Source organism: Lathyrus oleraceus, chromosome 4 (assembly GCF_024323335.1).
Source record: "Lathyrus oleraceus cultivar Zhongwan6 chromosome 4, CAAS_Psat_ZW6_1.0, whole genome shotgun sequence".
Classification (NCBI taxonomy): domain Eukaryota; kingdom Viridiplantae; phylum Streptophyta; class Magnoliopsida; order Fabales; family Fabaceae; genus Lathyrus; species Lathyrus oleraceus.
The window spans coordinates 63508163-63525342 of NC_066582.1; the positions used below are offsets into that span (position 1 = coordinate 63508163).

At 35.2% G+C, this 17180-nt stretch overlaps 1 protein-coding gene across 1 annotated transcript; it reads left to right on the forward strand.

Moving 5' to 3' along the window:
* Nucleotides 1-1062: 1062 nt before the first annotated feature.
* Nucleotides 1063-2793, forward strand: LOC127073357 (acyl carrier protein 1, chloroplastic). The gene is made up of 4 exons (XM_051014510.1): nucleotides 1063-1274; nucleotides 1383-1502; nucleotides 1861-1983; nucleotides 2458-2793. The coding sequence occupies exons 1-4, from the start codon at nucleotides 1221-1223 to the stop codon at nucleotides 2584-2586; spliced, it is 426 nt and encodes a 141-aa protein (XP_050870467.1). The 5' UTR covers nucleotides 1063-1220; the 3' UTR covers nucleotides 2587-2793.
* Nucleotides 2794-17180: the final 14387 nt, after the last annotated feature.

The following is a 17180-nucleotide window of genomic DNA, read 5'->3' on the forward strand; positions in this document are numbered from 1 at the left end:
GTCAGCTATCAATCTGGCGAAGAATCCGATAGCACATGGTCGAAGCAAGCACATCGAAATGATGTTCCATTATCTTTAAGAGTAGGTAGCAAATGGGAAGATGAATGTGGAACACTGCAGAACTGAGAATCAGATTGCAGACGTCGTAACGAAGGGAATGCAGATTGAAGTGTTCAGAAGACTAAGAGCTATGATGAATGTAGATAGCTTAGACACAATGAATTAGGTGGTGTGTTGAATTGTAATTCCTTGTGTCGAAGCAGGTTACTCGATAAAACAAGGAAGTGTTTAACCACCTAATGTGTTGAGTTGTGTTAGTGTCGAAGCATGCTGCTTCACACAGGATTTTGACTTATGCTTATTTTAGTAGTGTTAGCTATTTTGGACTTTTATAGTTTGGGGATTTGGCTTGAGGTCCAAGTTAACCTAAATCTATAAATAGAGGGAGTAACCCTGAAGTGAATAGAGTATTCATAACATTGTAATTCACAGTATTTTGCAGTTGCAAAGTGAATAAGAAGTTTTCCACAGTTTGTGGGCAGAGAGAAACTCTGCAGAATTTTAATTCTTCATCTTCTTCATCGTTCTTTACTTTCTTTATTTTTCCATTGTTCTTTTCATTGTTATTGCGTAGGTAATAACAATCTTGTTCATCAAGATTGATTGAAATTTTCCATAGATTTTGAGGAATTTTCAACATTATTAACAAATAAAATTAAATAAAAAATTAAAAAGAGTAGATTTTATTATCAGATAAAACTAATTAAAAAATTAAAAAGAGTAGATGAGATAACTCACCTAATACTTAGTTGAATTAAATTGACCTTAGTTATCAATTTAGGTTTCAATCTTTCACTAAGTAGTTGATATTTATAAATTCACTATTTATAAATTGTTTTTACAAGTATTTTTCTTTTAAATAAATAAAAAAGAGTGTGCTATTATGCACCGACTAGAAAGTTAGTTGAGGTAACGGGCGTTACGAGTTACGAGAAAAACGAAACGGAGAGAAAACGACGATACTTCACATAAAAGAAAATGTGCAAGAAAAAAAAAAAGGTCTTCGAAAATAACGAAGCCAACCCTCAACAAACAACATTTTCTCCTTATAAAAACCACACTTCTCTCTTTCTTTCTTTCCAACAACAACTCTCACACTCTTCGTCGCCTCCGTCCTTTTTTCTTTTCTTTCAAATTTCAGATCTCTCCCTCTCTCTACAATGGCCTCCATCACCGGAACTTCATTTTCCATCACCGCATTCCAACAATCACTGGTAACAATTCTAATTCTATTCATCTATTCGATTCAATTAACTGTTTCATCACTTCCAAATCATCGGAATTTTACGGTTTTTTTTTGTGTGGATAATGATATAAAACAGGTACCTGGTTCTGCTTCCAGATTCTCTAACCCGAAATCAGTTTCCCTTTCGATTAAAGGGAGAGCCTTTCCATCACTTACATTGCAATCTAGGGTACACCGCTTTCAAGTTACCTGTGCAGTAAGTCTAAAACCCTTCAATTCTTTTATTTATTTACATTTTTGGTACTGGTAAATCTACTATTTTGTTTTTAGTCCTTTAATTTTATTTTTATTTTAGTCCTTACAGTTATACCAATTTTTATTTTGATCTTTGTTGTCTTGTTTTAGTGCTTCAAATGAGAGATTTTGATTTCTTATGATAAAAATGGATATACTGATATCTACATGTTAAAAGCTATTGGTATAATTGTAGTTGATTGCTTGTACAGTACTTGTAATTCTTGATTTTGCATAGTACTTATTTGGACTATATTTGTATTATTTCTTATAATGTAACTGCAGTGGTTTTTTACAATTTGGCTTACAATTTTTATCAGGCCAAACCAGAAACTGTAACTAAGGTCAGTGACATTGTCAAAAAACAATTGGCATTGGCAGATGGGACTGAGGTCACCGGAGAGTCCAAATTTTCTGCCCTTGGAGCTGATTCTCTCGACACGGTATGGTCATATTCATAATTTCTGCCCTTGTAACTAAACATTCATTCACAAGGCACAACAGTTGATCGAATTTTATCTATAGACAATGTTTTATTTTCTTATTTAAAATGTGCATATTGCAGTCATGTACTTGTTGTTTTGTGGGCTCATATGCCTATAAAGCACAAACACCTGACATAACACTGATACAGACACCTCAATACTAGTAAAAAAGAAAGTGCAATACTACTGTAGTGACTGCATATGCATATTAACACTGTTGGGCTATTAAATTCCCTTCCCTTCCTTGGTTAGAGTTAACATTTTGACACATGTATTCTTTTCTCGCCTTATCAATTGTACCACTTAAGCTGCCTAATTTGAAACTTGGGCATGATTCTGCATGTGAGAGAAATGAGAACAAAGCATCTGTTATTTATCTTTTATAATACTATTCTCTGGATTAGTTAGACCTGCTTGTCAAATTTTATGTAGGTTGAGATTGTGATGGGACTTGAGGAGGAGTTTGGTATCAGTGTTGAAGAAGAAAGTGCCCAGGCCATTACCACTGTTCAAGAAGCAGCAGATATGATTGAGAAGCTTCTTGAAAGCAAGACTGCTTAAGCTTAAACCAAGAACAAGGACACACATGCATTTGAGTTTTTGTATTTTTGTGTGAGGAGGGTTTAAATTTTATCCTAGGTATTTCAGTTTGATTGCTCTTACGATAAACTGGTAGATCTTTTATGAACTCCTCTAGAATTACTGCATTACTGGTTTTATTTTTGTAGACCTTGTGGCTCTCTTCAATGAAATGAAATTTATATGTCAGGTGTTTCATGTTCTCTTAATTTCATAAGAGTTTAGGGTCAATTTGGTTCAAAAGAGTGGGAGTCGAGGGGATTTATTTTAGATAAACATGTTTTTGGTAAGAGGGAGAGGGGAATGAAGAATTTTAATTAAATATATCTTTGATTTATATGGGAGAATAAAAGGGGGTTGAGTAATTCAATACTTGAGTTGTCAATTAATGGGATTCTTAAAGAATCGGTTTAACTTTATAAGCTTCCAAAATTTAAGAGCCTAAATTTTAAGAATAAATCCTTAAAAAAAACGGGTCTACCTTTTATAGCTCCCAAAATTTAAGAAAGTTTTATCCGATACCTTTACACTTATTCTCCAACTCTACATTTTGTAGAATATTTTAACTTTATTAATTAATTTACCATTTTATTTTTTACTATTCATTTAAGTTTTTTGAATTTTAAAAACCCATATAAACCGAATAATTGTCAAAAATGTCATTCGTTATAAGATAACTCCATGAATTTATGTTATCCGTTTTGTATTTTATTTTTATTTGAGATCTAATTAAGTAGTTATTTGATTTGTAATTTTTTTTTAAATTTACTAGATAATTTTGTATAATGTTATTTGTGTGCGATGAATTCCATTTTGTTTACCATGAAACTTAATGGTAAGTTACGTGGTAGTTATCTTTTAAAAAAAAATATTATTTTTTTAAAATCGTAGCTACAAAAATTCTTTTATAGATATGCGATAAAAATCAAATATGTGTAAATACCTATGATGTATTATCAACTACACAAAAATTTGATACACAAGAAGAGACCATAATTGAATTAAAAAATTAAATTAGAAAGATTTGATACACAAGAAGAGACAGTAAGTTGAATTAAAAAGTTAAAATTAGAAATAAAGTAATTATTATCATCATTCGTTTAGATATCGAAAAAAGCAAGAGAAGGAGAAGCAACAGAGTGTCGCGGTGAAGAATCAGAGACTAAGCTATTGATTAGACTTGACTAATGAATCAAATATCACCACCGAACTTTAATTTATCCAAGAGAACGGAAAAAGATTAAAAAATAACCCAATATGTATATGCAAAGCTAAAAGATTATACTTAAGGTAAGCAAAAAGGGAAGCGATTCTAAGGTACGTGGGTGTGTTATGAAAAGGGAAGGTATTAACACCTCAATCATCTATAGTACTCTATAGGAACCTTTTAAATATATTTGTTTGGTTTAAAATTGTTTGTTATTTGATTGGGGGATGAGAAAAAGAACATCTTTTTATTGTTTGATGATTTGGAAAGACATTGAGTCTTATGCCTACGTACCCGTGAAGGATCAAAATCTCGTCGGATTCAAAAGTAAGAAGGGATTTGTTGGGGTTGATTTTATGAGAAAGAGACAAATTATAATCTTAAGGAGAAAACTCACTTTTAAACCACCACAAACATGTGAAAGATAAATCTTTGCATCAAATTAAAAGAAGGACTCTCACTTGGATATATAATCAACAAACATGTCACATACCTCTTCCAAATGGAAAAGAATCAATACCAATCTCAACAATATTGTGGGGTAGGAGATTTAAATCTCAACTAGGGATGACTCATGTTTAATCCTTTTATGAAAAGGTTTTAAACATGGAAAAGCCAAAGTGACAAAAGAGTTTGAATTAAGTTTGTGTTTTTTTAGGTTTTATGAAAAAATCTTTGAATATGCTTAAGTATTTTGAAGCATTTGATTAAGAAATAAAAGGGAAAACAGTGACCTAAGTCAAAGTTTATTTATGAAAATGGTTATAAGAAGGAGAGAAAGAGATAGAATCCTAAGGTTTACATTGAGGGGAACCTAAGATTGTATCTAGAAATTTTGGATTAAGAGGAAGCAAAATTGTATAGGATGCAGATGAACACACACATGCAAAATGACAAGAATGTCATGATTCCTTTCCCTTGGATATAAATAATAACAAGGTTGAACATGCATTAACATTAAGGCACAAAATATGGCTAAATACAGTGGCAATCACAAGGTGAGTGAGGTATGGATGACAATATTGATCATGGTTTTTAGGCATTGAGATAAACATAAACAAGACATGACGAAGTTTCACATAACATCACAAGACATAACACATTGATGGTGAAGACAAAATCATATTTGACATGGTAAAGGCATTCGTTGGTACATGGTAAACACAACATGAATCAATTTAGGTCAAGCATGCATCACATTATAAGTCTTCACAAAATAAACATTAAACTTGAATCAAAGTTCATGACAAGACCAAGCTTAAGTGGAAACCCTAATCATGCATCAAGATGCTTCAAAAGATTCATCTAAACAAAACTCTAAGTTTCATCTAAATAATCAATAACTAATATTTTAAAATAAGGTCATTTAATCATGGTATAATGCCCAATGATCATGTTTAAGCAAACAAAATGCTACCAATATCAAACAAGACCTAAACAAATATACATTGGTCAAAATAAATATTATTTTTTTGCGATTTTTTGTGGATTCATAAAATATAGGGGATAAATAACAAGTGTGCAAAAAAATTATTCAAAAATAATTAATTTTGCATATATAAATAAATGCATGAAGATGTGAAGAAAACCATAAAAAATAAGAAAAGTGTGGCCAAGGGGGTTTGAGCCCTTGACTTGGTGGTTGCATGCTAAAACATTAGCCACTAGGCCACACACTAGATGGTGGTGGTATGATGTGTGTGATACATAATATATTAAGGCTAAATGCAAAAGATGTAAAAAAAATAAAAGAAACAAAAGTCTAGGGCGAGGGGGATTCAACCCCTAAACCTTATGCATTCAAGAGACTTAACAAACCAGTGTTTTACCACTAGTGCGCAATGTCAATTCATGTATTAAATTACGTCAATTAAAATATACATTAAAGTCACTTTTAAAATTTAAAAATGGCTCCAAACATCATCTTCCTCATTCATCCCATAGTCCACCATTTCCACCATTTTCACAACTTCTCAAAACTCTAACCCTCTCAATTCTTAACGAAATCAAAAGTTGTAAAGACCAAAATTGCTTAGAATTTCGTAAGGAATCTAATGGTATTAACCAATTTCATTTATTTTTCATAACTCTCCAAAAATCAAACAAAATGCATATGAACCATAAAAATTGAATGCTGCAAGTGAAATGGGGGTTTTGTTCCTCACATCTTGGCAAGTGAAATGGTAACAAGAATGCTGCAAAGTGGTGCCTTAAATCATAAATTCCAGAAATGAGTACATACCTCAAAAATGAAAATTGTGTTTTGAAATATGGGTGTTCGAGATGTGATTTTATGATCTAAACAACTTCCTTACACCTCAAGGAAGGTGTTTGAATGTCTGGCTTGAGCTGAGAGTGCTTAGTTCTTCCTTTCTAAATCAAGTTGCAAGCTATGAAATTATGATTTGAAATATGATAGTAGGATTGTTACAGAAGTTGTTCAAGTGTTTGGACAACTTCTAATGGATGTTTAGAAGTTGTTAAGTGTTGGTTTGAGAAAACACAAGCACAATGGAATTTGGAAGTTTGAGGTTTGGAGAATTTGCTACAATGAAGTTTTTGTGTCAATTCTGATGTGTTGAGTTATGAGGCTTGACTCTCTATTTATAGAGGCTCCATATGGTTCATGTAACTTGTAGAAATCAATCTTGGTTCAATTGGAATACTAGTTTGGTAACTTGGTTTCATTTTGCACAAAAATGCATAATGGATCATGATGAAAAGGTGGAGTGAAATGAGGAGTTTAGAGATACTTTTCTTGAGGTTTGGGATGTTAATTTTTGGTTTAGAGGTTAAGTGTGATTAGAAGAAACAAGTTTAAAGATCAATGCAAGAGTGGTTGGAAAAGTTGACCTTTATCAAAATGGATATGAAGGTTTTTGCAAAATCTTCCAAATATGACATCAAGACTTGGTTAATGGCTCAATCCCTTGTGTAATTCACCAAGAGTCTATGTAATCTTATGATTAAGGTAAGATTTAGAAGAAAGATAGCCTGTAAAGTAAGATTATGTAGCTTTGGCTCAAGGCTGCATGATGAACTTGCCATGAAAATGACCAAAAATTTAGATTTGAATAGACAACTTCATCTCTTCGAAAATCCTAGCTCAAATATGATAATTTCATGATCTTTGAATTTTTGGAAAGCTAAGACCATCGTATACAACTTTCATGTTGGGAGTTTTCCTTGAATAAATGTGTATCACGGTGAATAATAATGATCAAGTAAGTCACTTTTTGAAGGCAAATTTGGTTGAAATTTTTTGTAAGTGTTTCAACTTTATGGTACCAATTTCATGCCTTCATAACTTGAAATCCTTTCATTTTTGGGGAATCAATCATCAATGACAAATTTTTAGTATGGAAAGAGAGATTTAATTTGAGATTTGGATAAAATAAAATAATTTCTTGGATTGGAAGTTATGAACTTGGAAAGTTGGCTCCTTAAACATGTATTTTTTTCATAACTGTGAAAAATTTATAAAACCAAATCTTGCCCTTTTTGCAAGTAACCTCCAATTTATTGTTTTCTCTTGATCAAATGCATGAATCAACCCTATTTTCATGATCCTTGAGTTGAGAAGTCCATGGTTGACCCAAAATGTCAAAAGTCAAACTTTGACTTTTCCTCAATTGACTTTGTATCAGATGAATCCAATTCTTGCAATCTTTAATAAATGAGATCTCTTGGGAATATTGGTTGATGTGAATGGATCACTTATGATGTATTTGAAGTCTTTGAACCATACTAAAAAGTCAACCAGTTGACTTTGGGTCAAAACCTTAGTTGAGGGTATCAGATGAACTTTGGCCTTGATGAATTTGAGATGGAATGATCTTGAACTTGATTCTTGTTGATGGAAGTCACTTGATCACTTGGGAAGGATGGGGAGTTTGAAATGTTGAAACTCATGCCAAGTCTTGATTGATCAATCTCTGAAAGATCTTGGTGCAAAACCCTAGCTTAAGACAAACAAAGTAGAAAATCTTTTTGTATTTTCAATAGGTTAGTAATGCAAAGATGTTAGATGTCATACAAATGAAACAAATGATGATGGCATCTTAGGGTTGAAAATTAGGGTATGACAGATGCCCCTATTTAAGTTTCTTCAATCCGAAGATATGAATATTAGAATTTTCATCTCGACGTGATTGAAGAGACTTAAATACGAACATGCATAATTTTGGGCCCTAGGAGGCCACCAAATGCTTATGATATGATATGCATACAGGACTCAGAAATTCTGTGAGGAACACTGTCACAAGGGAGTTATATTAGTTGAGAAAACACACATGGATAAAGGAACACCACCATGGGGACAGACAAAGGGAAATTCCACTGAGGAAAAGATTACAACTTCAATTGAGGAAGAAGATTTGTAAATTCCAATGGATCAGGGCTTCCTGGGGAATAGGTCATTCCAAAGGATTGTGACTTCAACTGAGGAAAGGGTGATAGCTCCAATGGGATGAGATTATTAACCTTACTGGGTAATGAAACTACCGACTACCAATCATGGGGCAGATTAAACAATATGGTAGCTCAATGAGGGAGGTATATTAGCTACTACCAAACATGTGGTATCCTAAGTAAAGGTAATCATCTTGTTAGAAATATATTGGATCGCAATATGTTTCTCAAAGATAGAGATGACCGTTTTTTCAAATAACGAGTCCAAATAAAAGTACGCTTCACTGTGGAAATATCTTCACAACAGGTTTCTTAAAGGTATAGATGGTCGTCTGTTCAAATAACGAGGTAGGCTTCTCAACAGGTTTCTCAAAGGTAGGGATGACCACCTGTTCAAATAACGAGTTCTAAATTTCGCAACAGGTTTCTCAAAGGTAGAGATGTTCGCCTATTCAAATAACGAGTGCAAATAAGCTTACATGATCAAAACATGATTCAACTTCTTCTTTACTTAAGTGTTCCAATTAGAAAAGGAAAAATAAACCTATCCACGATTTGGGTCATAAGCCAGGAAACGGGCCTTAGTTTCTTCTTTAACCAAGTCTTTCTCTCGGAAAGGATCAATGAACAAGCTCCTAAAAAGGTGACCACTTGTTGGGGGAAAGAGAAGTAACTTCATCGGGGATCTTCGAAGGATACAGGTCAGATAATCTTATAAAAAACTGGAATTCTCAAATAAAGAGAAAATCACAGTAAGGATCTTTAACATACTTCAACCGTGATTTACTGGGGAAAATACCATTGGTTGTGATTAACACCTCATTGGTGATATAAGTTCTATAACGGAACACCTCACCGAGGATATAAAGTCCTATGATAAAAGAAAGGTGCTTGTAATAGTCTTCAACAAACTTCTCTGGAGAAATTTCCTTCGGAGATGGCCATGTTGGAAAGAACGTTTGATATGTTGATAACTTCATTAGGGATAAACAAACTTCTCAAAAAGAGACTTCCATCTATTATCCAGAATGAGCGTCCAGAAATAGAATAAGCTTCTCGGGAAAAGAAAACTACTTATTGGGGATCAGAGATCATGAAACATGCTTCTCAAATAAAGAGACAGCTACCTGTTGGAAGTCTTCATCAAACTTCTCTGGAGAGAAAACCATCTGATGGAAGAAAACTTCTATGTTGATAACTCCTTCGAGATAGACAAACTTCTCAAAAGAGATAACCATTTGTGTCCATACTAGGGAAAAGGATATGTCTTCACTAGCGATAATGAAGATGTTTCTCCTGGGGAGACAGTGCAAAATAAATGCACTCTCAATCTAGGTTTAACAGCCTAGAGAGATTCACCATTAATTTCCAAATATTTGGCTAACTCTGGGAACAACTTGAGAGAAAACAATAAAGCAAGACTCTACCAATGGGTAATGAAGCTCAATTGGGATTTTATCCTATCCAAAGATGGAAAACAACAACTAAAGCAACCATCTTCCACGAGGAAGAAACTCAGTGGGGAATTATAAAGGATATAAACTCTCTTCTTAAGGTTGACGACTCCTATGGGGAAGGAAACATAACACCCAAGGATGAACATAGTCGAATAAATTGAGGTAAATGTCATCAAGGAATGCAAAATGGATGTGAATTTAGTTATTCATGATATATATGCATGTATGTGTATATACATGTATGCACGTTATGTTTATGCTGACAAAAATAGACACGCTAGGGACATAATATGTTTCATAGCTCAACATGAGCTTAGCTACTCTCATTAAGGTGGAAAACATCACTAAAGATGAGTTAAAGGTCATAAAAGGAGAAAAGTCACAGCACGAGGTCCAATTCTCTTTGGGGAGAGGAAGATGCTTCGTTTGGGGATGAAATGTGAATCTTTGATGGAGCAAAGATCTTGCTGCAGGGTTCCAATTTCTCTGGAGAAGAAGACTTCACTTAAGAAAAAAAAACATGTAGAATCTACCAAGGACGGGTGTAGATCAGGAAAACCTTCAAAATGATTCTTCTGGGGACATCATCAAAATTTGCAGCTTCCACCAGGGATAATGAAGATCACTAAAAAAGCTTGAATATTTATTTTAAAGCTTGATAAAAAATTCACGCTTAGCACTTTGTCGGGGAACATTGAGTTCCAACATCCAACATTTCACAACTTACTCGCCGCTTGGGGATTTAATTGCAGATGTTGTTCTTTGCATTCACAAATCAAAAGAAAACAAAATTTTATTTTGAAAAACAAACATTTTCAAATATTTGTTTCAAGAATCGTTATCAAAGTAAAAATGATATTTTTGCGGAGTACAAATAAAATAAGGATTTCCAATAAATGGATAAGTCTCAAATTTTATTGATAGAATGGTGATCCGTAAATGGCGTGATCCCATGGATATTTACAAAGTTAGAAAAATGGTAATATGGGAAATACTACATTAAAATACAATGTAATTATTCTCCCTAACAAATTTGAATTCCAAATCTATTTGGGCTTCCAATAAGAATCATTTGAGAGCTTTGACGGGCAGGCGTTGCTTCAAGTGATCCAATCTTATCTGATGCAATTACTTGCCATAATCCTTTGTTTTTGCCTAGATTTCCTTTTCAGGTTTTCAACCTACCAGGATAATCATTTTCTGTTTATGTCTCTAATTTTTGCCTGGACTGCCCTTTCGGGTTTTCAGTCCACCGAGACGCTCATTTTTGCTTAAGCCGCCTTTTCTGGTTTTCGACTTAGCGAGCTATTCTTTTATTTTTCTAGGCGAAGTATTTCTTGACTGCGTTAGTATTCACATGACGTGGGAGCTCCTCACCATCCATATTTGTAAGAATCAAGGCCCCACCGGAGAAGGTTTTCTTGACAACATATGAGCCATCATAATTAGGAGTCCACTTGCCCCTAGAATCAGATATGAAATATTGAATCTTTTTAAGCACAAGGTCACCTTCTATGAATACGCGAGGTCGAACCTTCTTGTCGAATGCTTTCTTCATTCTCTGCTGATATAACTGACCATGGCACAAAGCCGTCATCCTCTTTTCTTCAATCAAATTCAGTTGGTCATACCTGTTTTGATACCATTCAACTTCGGATAACTTAGCTTCCATCAATACATGCATTAACGGGATATTTACTTCTATTAGGAGCACTGTTTCCATGCCATAGACAAGAGAAAAGGGGGTTGCCCCTGTTGAAGTGCGGACGGACGTACGATATCCATGCAGAGCAAAATGGAGTATCCCATGCCAGTCCTTATAAGTCACTACCATCTTCTGAATGATCTTCTTGATCTTCTTGTTCGTAGCTTCAACAACATCGTTTATCTTGGGTTTGTTGGGAGAGGAATTATGATGATCAATCTTGAACTCTTCACACATTTCCTTCATCATTTTATTGTTCAGGTTTGAACCATTATCAGTGATGATTCTGCTTGGCACCCTATAACGGAAAATAAGTTGATTCTTGATAAATCTGACTACCACCTGCTTGGTCACATTAGCGTATGAGGTTGCTTCAACCCACTTTGTGAAAAAATCAATAGCCACCAAAATGAAACGATGTTCATTGGAAGCTTTGGGCTCAATCATACCAATCATGTTGATGCCCCACATAGAGAAAGGCCCTAGAGAGGAGAGGACGTTGAGAAGAGTCGGAGGTACATCTTGTCAGCATAAATCTTGCATTTGTGCACTTCTTCACATAGTTGCAATATTCAATGTCCATTATCAGCCAATAGTAACCCGCTTTTAACATTTTTTTAGCCATTGCATGTCCGTTGGAATGAGTACCAAAGGAACCTTCGTGAACTTCTTGCATCAACATGTTTGTTTTGTGTCTATCCACACATATGAGCATAACCATGTCAAAGTTTCTATTGTATAACACGTCTTCATTCAGAAAAAAGTTACTAGCCAATCTTCTCAAGGTCTTCTTATCTTTGTTTGATGCCTCAGGTGGGTATTCTTGACTCTGGAGATAACACTTGATGTCGTGGTACCATGGCTTGTCATCAAAGACTTCTTCCATTACAAATACATGAGCGGGTATATCAAGATGTATAACATCGATCTTAGGCACATCATTTCAATGATTCACAATGATCATGGAAGCCAAAGTTGCCAAGGCATCTACCATTTGATTTTCCTCACGAGGGATGTGATGAAATTCAATCTTATTGAAGAAAGTAGATAACCTCCTTGCATAGTCTTTGTATGGGATTAGGCCGGGTTGACGAGTTTCTCATTTTCCTTTAATTTAATTGACAACTAGATTTGAGTCTCCATAAACATCGAGATTTTTTATTCTAAGATCGATGGCTTCTTCTAGACCCATGATGTAGGCTTCATATTCTGCCATGTTGTTCGTGCACTTTGTAACACCTCAAAATTTGCCCTCCTCTCTTGGGACTAGCTAACATATTGCATATCATTTTTTTAGGTCATTAAGCATTGCATGTTGCATATCATGTGGTTACATTGTGCAAGTCATCTTCCCAAGTCTTGATCAGAAGATAGGAGGTTAGGTGCAAGCTAGGGTTTCATTGGACTGGTCATTAATCATCTGAGGATGTGGAGGTCCAAATTAGGGTTTTGTGGTTCTCAAGGAGATTGGTCTTCATCTTGGTGAGATTGATACATCATCATCATGGTCTTGATATCATCCAAGAAGTTCAGAAGATTGATCAGATACCTTGAGATTAGGGTTTTGACCACTGGTCAACCCTAATCAGTTGCATTGGGCCAATCAGGGCATAACAAGGAGATGGGGTCTATGATGTATATGGGGATCATTCCATGACTATATTGAGCTTATTGAGGCTAGGGTTTCACCCTTGAGCCATTTCATCAGAAGATTGGGGCTCAGATTGATCAGTGCATTGCCAAATTCATCTATCAGTTGAAGAAGTCAACTGTGGTCAACTGTGCATGATTTAATGGATTTGGAGGTGGGAGAGAGTTAGATACACTTCATTCATGTTGGAACAAGTGTTATTTGACATTGCAAAGCTCAAGAATGGAGAAAATCAAGTCAGAACAAAAATTGCCAAAAATAGAAAGTGACTTGTAATGGAAGTTTCCAAAAATGGAAAGTTTTTGACCTCAAAATTACATGTCCAAGGAAGCTTCAAATGAAAATTTGTTCAACATGAAAGTTGTAGATCTTGGTCTCACCTTTCCAAAAAGTCCAAGAACTTGAAAATCCCATGTATGGTTGGCAAGTTATGGTCCATTCAATTTCAAAAATGACCCATAATCAAAGTGGCATAACTTCCACATGGAGTGTCCAAATTGAGTGATCTTGTTATGTGCAAACTCCATTTGACATGTAATTTCATGGTGCATAATTGGAATTCATCAAAAATGGTCAATGCAAAAAGTCAATTTTCAAGTGTACAGTTAAAAATCCAGGGGCAAAATGGTCCAACTTGAGAAATAATGAGAATTTTGGAATGGGGATTTTTGCAACACTTCACAAATGCAATTTGAAAATTGTTTGAATGGTCATAACATGTTGAGGTTCATTATTTGGTTAAGTCACTTGTGAATTGCACTTGAAAAGTATACAAATTGCCATGGCATAGTGAAAATGCAAAATACACAACCAATGACCATGGGACAAGTTGCAACACATCACACATGTCATTTTGAGAGTGTGTGAGCTGTCAATGAGCTGTCACAGGGCCCAGTGTGAAATGGCATTTTTGCCCTTGCTTTGTAAAATTTCACATGTTGCTAATTACATCATTTTTTGTTAATTGAGGATTAAGAGTGGATTAAGCAAGAGTATATAATCTTAATCATAACAAACTCTTAATCAGAAACACAATTCACAAGAAATTGCAACCACTTTTCCCTCCAAATTCTCAAGAACACACAAGTACAAAATTGGATCAAACTCTTCCAATTCTTCATCAATTCGTGTAATTCTTGTTGATTCCTCCTCCATTCATCTTCTTCCTCAACTATTTTAGCAATTCATCATCAAAGAACCTCAAGATCGTGACTGTTCCTCCTTGGCTCAACCATGGCATTTGAAGATTTCTTGCACTAGAGGCAACTTCAAGCTAACCTGAACACTTCATTCAACATCCTGAAGCTCATACTCCATCTGTTTTGGATCCACACGCCTTGTAACACGAATTTCATCACTGACTTCAAATTAAGGTGCCAAATCGAATCTCGCTATTTCTTTAATTGTTGTATGCGTTTTATAGAGTGTTTGACATAGATTAGCATGATATAATTAGTTCTTGAAATGATGAACCGTAGATTGAGATATCTTGAATTTTAGTTGTGATGTCAAAACCTAATTTAGTCGATCCATGAGATTTAGGAAGAATTAGGCAAAATCAAGCTCATATTTGGAATCCTGATGATGAGACCTTTCCAACGGATATTCGCATGATGATTTTCGTTGAGTTTGGATGTTCTTGTGTTCATGCACAATTCTGGAAAACGCGATGAAGTTGATGGAGTTTTCTGGAAATTTTGAGGTTTTGATCCATGCGCGCGCCTTGCCAGTTTGAATTGGTGTTTCCCTCCGTTTCCAGCCATTCACAACATGACATCGAATTAGTGAAACGCGGAGTTTTGGACATTGGACTCAGTAATTACCATTATGCCACTGCTGTAATTCAAATTCATTTTAATTTAATAAAACACTTAATAATTATTACATAATTCATTTAAAACTTAGAAAATTCATAAAAAAATATTGGCTAATCAGAAAATTATGAGAGTTTTTTTGTTAGTTTTTAAATTCTCTCTAGTTTTTTATAGGCATGGTTTCACAAGTTGTGCATGGTAAAATGTTGACCTGGCCTATTGATCTTTGACTTGTGTGTATTTTTTACATGTTTTGCCATTTTCATTATGAAATGCTCATACATTAAAAGAAATTCATGAAATTTTGTGAGCTCATTCTGGACATGTTGATGGTGATTTACATATAAAGTTTGTGATTTTTGGATACCTGATGATTGAGATATGATTTTTTGAATCTAGGTGTGACAATTTGTGTCACACCTAGCTAGGTCAAATTCATGAATTTATTTGCATGACCTATGATTGTTGGATTGGATTGAAATTTTGCATGGATGATTATTGATATGTTGAGACGTTATGTGAATTTTTCTGGATTTTTCTATGACATTTTCAATTTGATTGATATTTTTCTTCTCTGTTGGTTCATTGTGCAAGCTTGTATGACATATGTTTGTATATCTTGTGTGAAATTCTCATATGGTTTTGGATAAATGTGAAATTTGGTGTGCTGATTGTAGACACATTGTAGGACATCACTGTTTTGGTCCCATTCATTTCTTAATTGTTCTCACTCTGTTATGAATTTTTGAAGTGAATGCATGTGTTGATACCTTGAATTGGCTTGATTAATTGTGTCTGGATTTCTTGATTTTTATTGGCCTAGTTCCTTTTGTCCAATTGAGCTGAAAATTGACATGCTATACCTTGAATATGTCCTGTTTAGGTGTGAATTATTTGAGGATTTTTGGAATTATTTTGGTATGCTTTTGATTGAAGTTATTCTGTTTGGACATTGGATGTTGCATTTGACCTAGTTTGTGCCAAATTGTGCATGAAATGATATTGGTAAATGATATGAGCATGGGACCAATTGCATTTGCTTTCTATTTGCTTTAACTTGATTTTGGTTGAGAATCCCTTGCTGTTTAGAATTTTTTCTCCCTTTTGGACCCTAGGCTTGGCCTAGTGGTCTAGTTTCTCACATTTGGTGTGGATTTTCAGGATGAAATGCACAATGCTTAAGGAGATTGCTTCAAGGCAATTTGAATTGAGTTTGGTTGATGTTTATAAACTAACATGACTTTGTTTTGTAGGTTGTGAAGCTTGAGCTTGGGCTTATAGCTTGCACTTATGTGCATTAACCTGTGTTGTCTGTATAGATTAACATTTGCTGTTTACTGTTGGTTTGTCTGAGTACTGATGATACTTGATTGATTTCAGGTACATTAAGTTGCTTACAGTTCTTTAAGAACTTGCTTGCTGCTGCTTGGTTTTTAAACCACTTGAGGTAGGACTTCTAATCTTCATGTAGTCTGGAAGACCTGGCCTGTTACTTGGCCAGGCAACTGTCTGAAGTCCTCCTTAAGAGGCGATGTTTGTGGTTGTTTACATTTGTGCTAAGCAGGTGAAGACCTCTATGAGGCAATTGGTGGATCAAAGGGATATGCAATCTATCCCCCACTATTCTGTGAGTCGTCCCTCTGCTCACACGGCTGTGTGTTGATGCATTGGGACACAAACCCAAGATCTTGTGCTGTTGCACAATCGAGTCAGAGTCTTTGAGCGTAGAAGGGTCCCTCCATTCTGGACTCACGCTCCTTTGTCTGAAGCTCTCCCTGGTCAGGGATAAGAGCTGTGAAGTCTAATCTTCACTCACCTTTCATCTGCTTCACCTTAGCCCCGTAATGGCAAGGTTAAGAGCGAATACACCCATGTACAGATGACTTGCTTCGGCAGTCAAACCCATTGTTTGAGCCCACTTGACTGGTTATAGTGTGTGCTTTGTGAATATTTGTTTGCTTGTATGCTTGTATGCTTGCTTTCTTCCTGGATAGGGTTAGCTTGCAGTTGTGCAAGTAGGTAGAAACCTGAACGTAGGGCAATGATGCATGACAACACTAGGCTCGAGTACAGCTCCCTGGTAGTGTGTCTTCCCTTGGTTTCTGGCTAGATTTTCTTTCCCTTGAGGGGGAACTACATCGCCCTGATCCTCGTTCCAGACGAGGTATGTAGGCAGGAGACCGTGCGAGGTCTCTCCGGGCACTTTTTTTTATTTTTTGTGTGTGTTTACTTGTTATCTTCTTGTGTGTGTTTGGTTCGGATGCCGATATAAGTCCAGTGATTGGCGGTCGGGCTCCACGTTTGCCTTCTTGTGTGCGTTTTGGTTCGGATG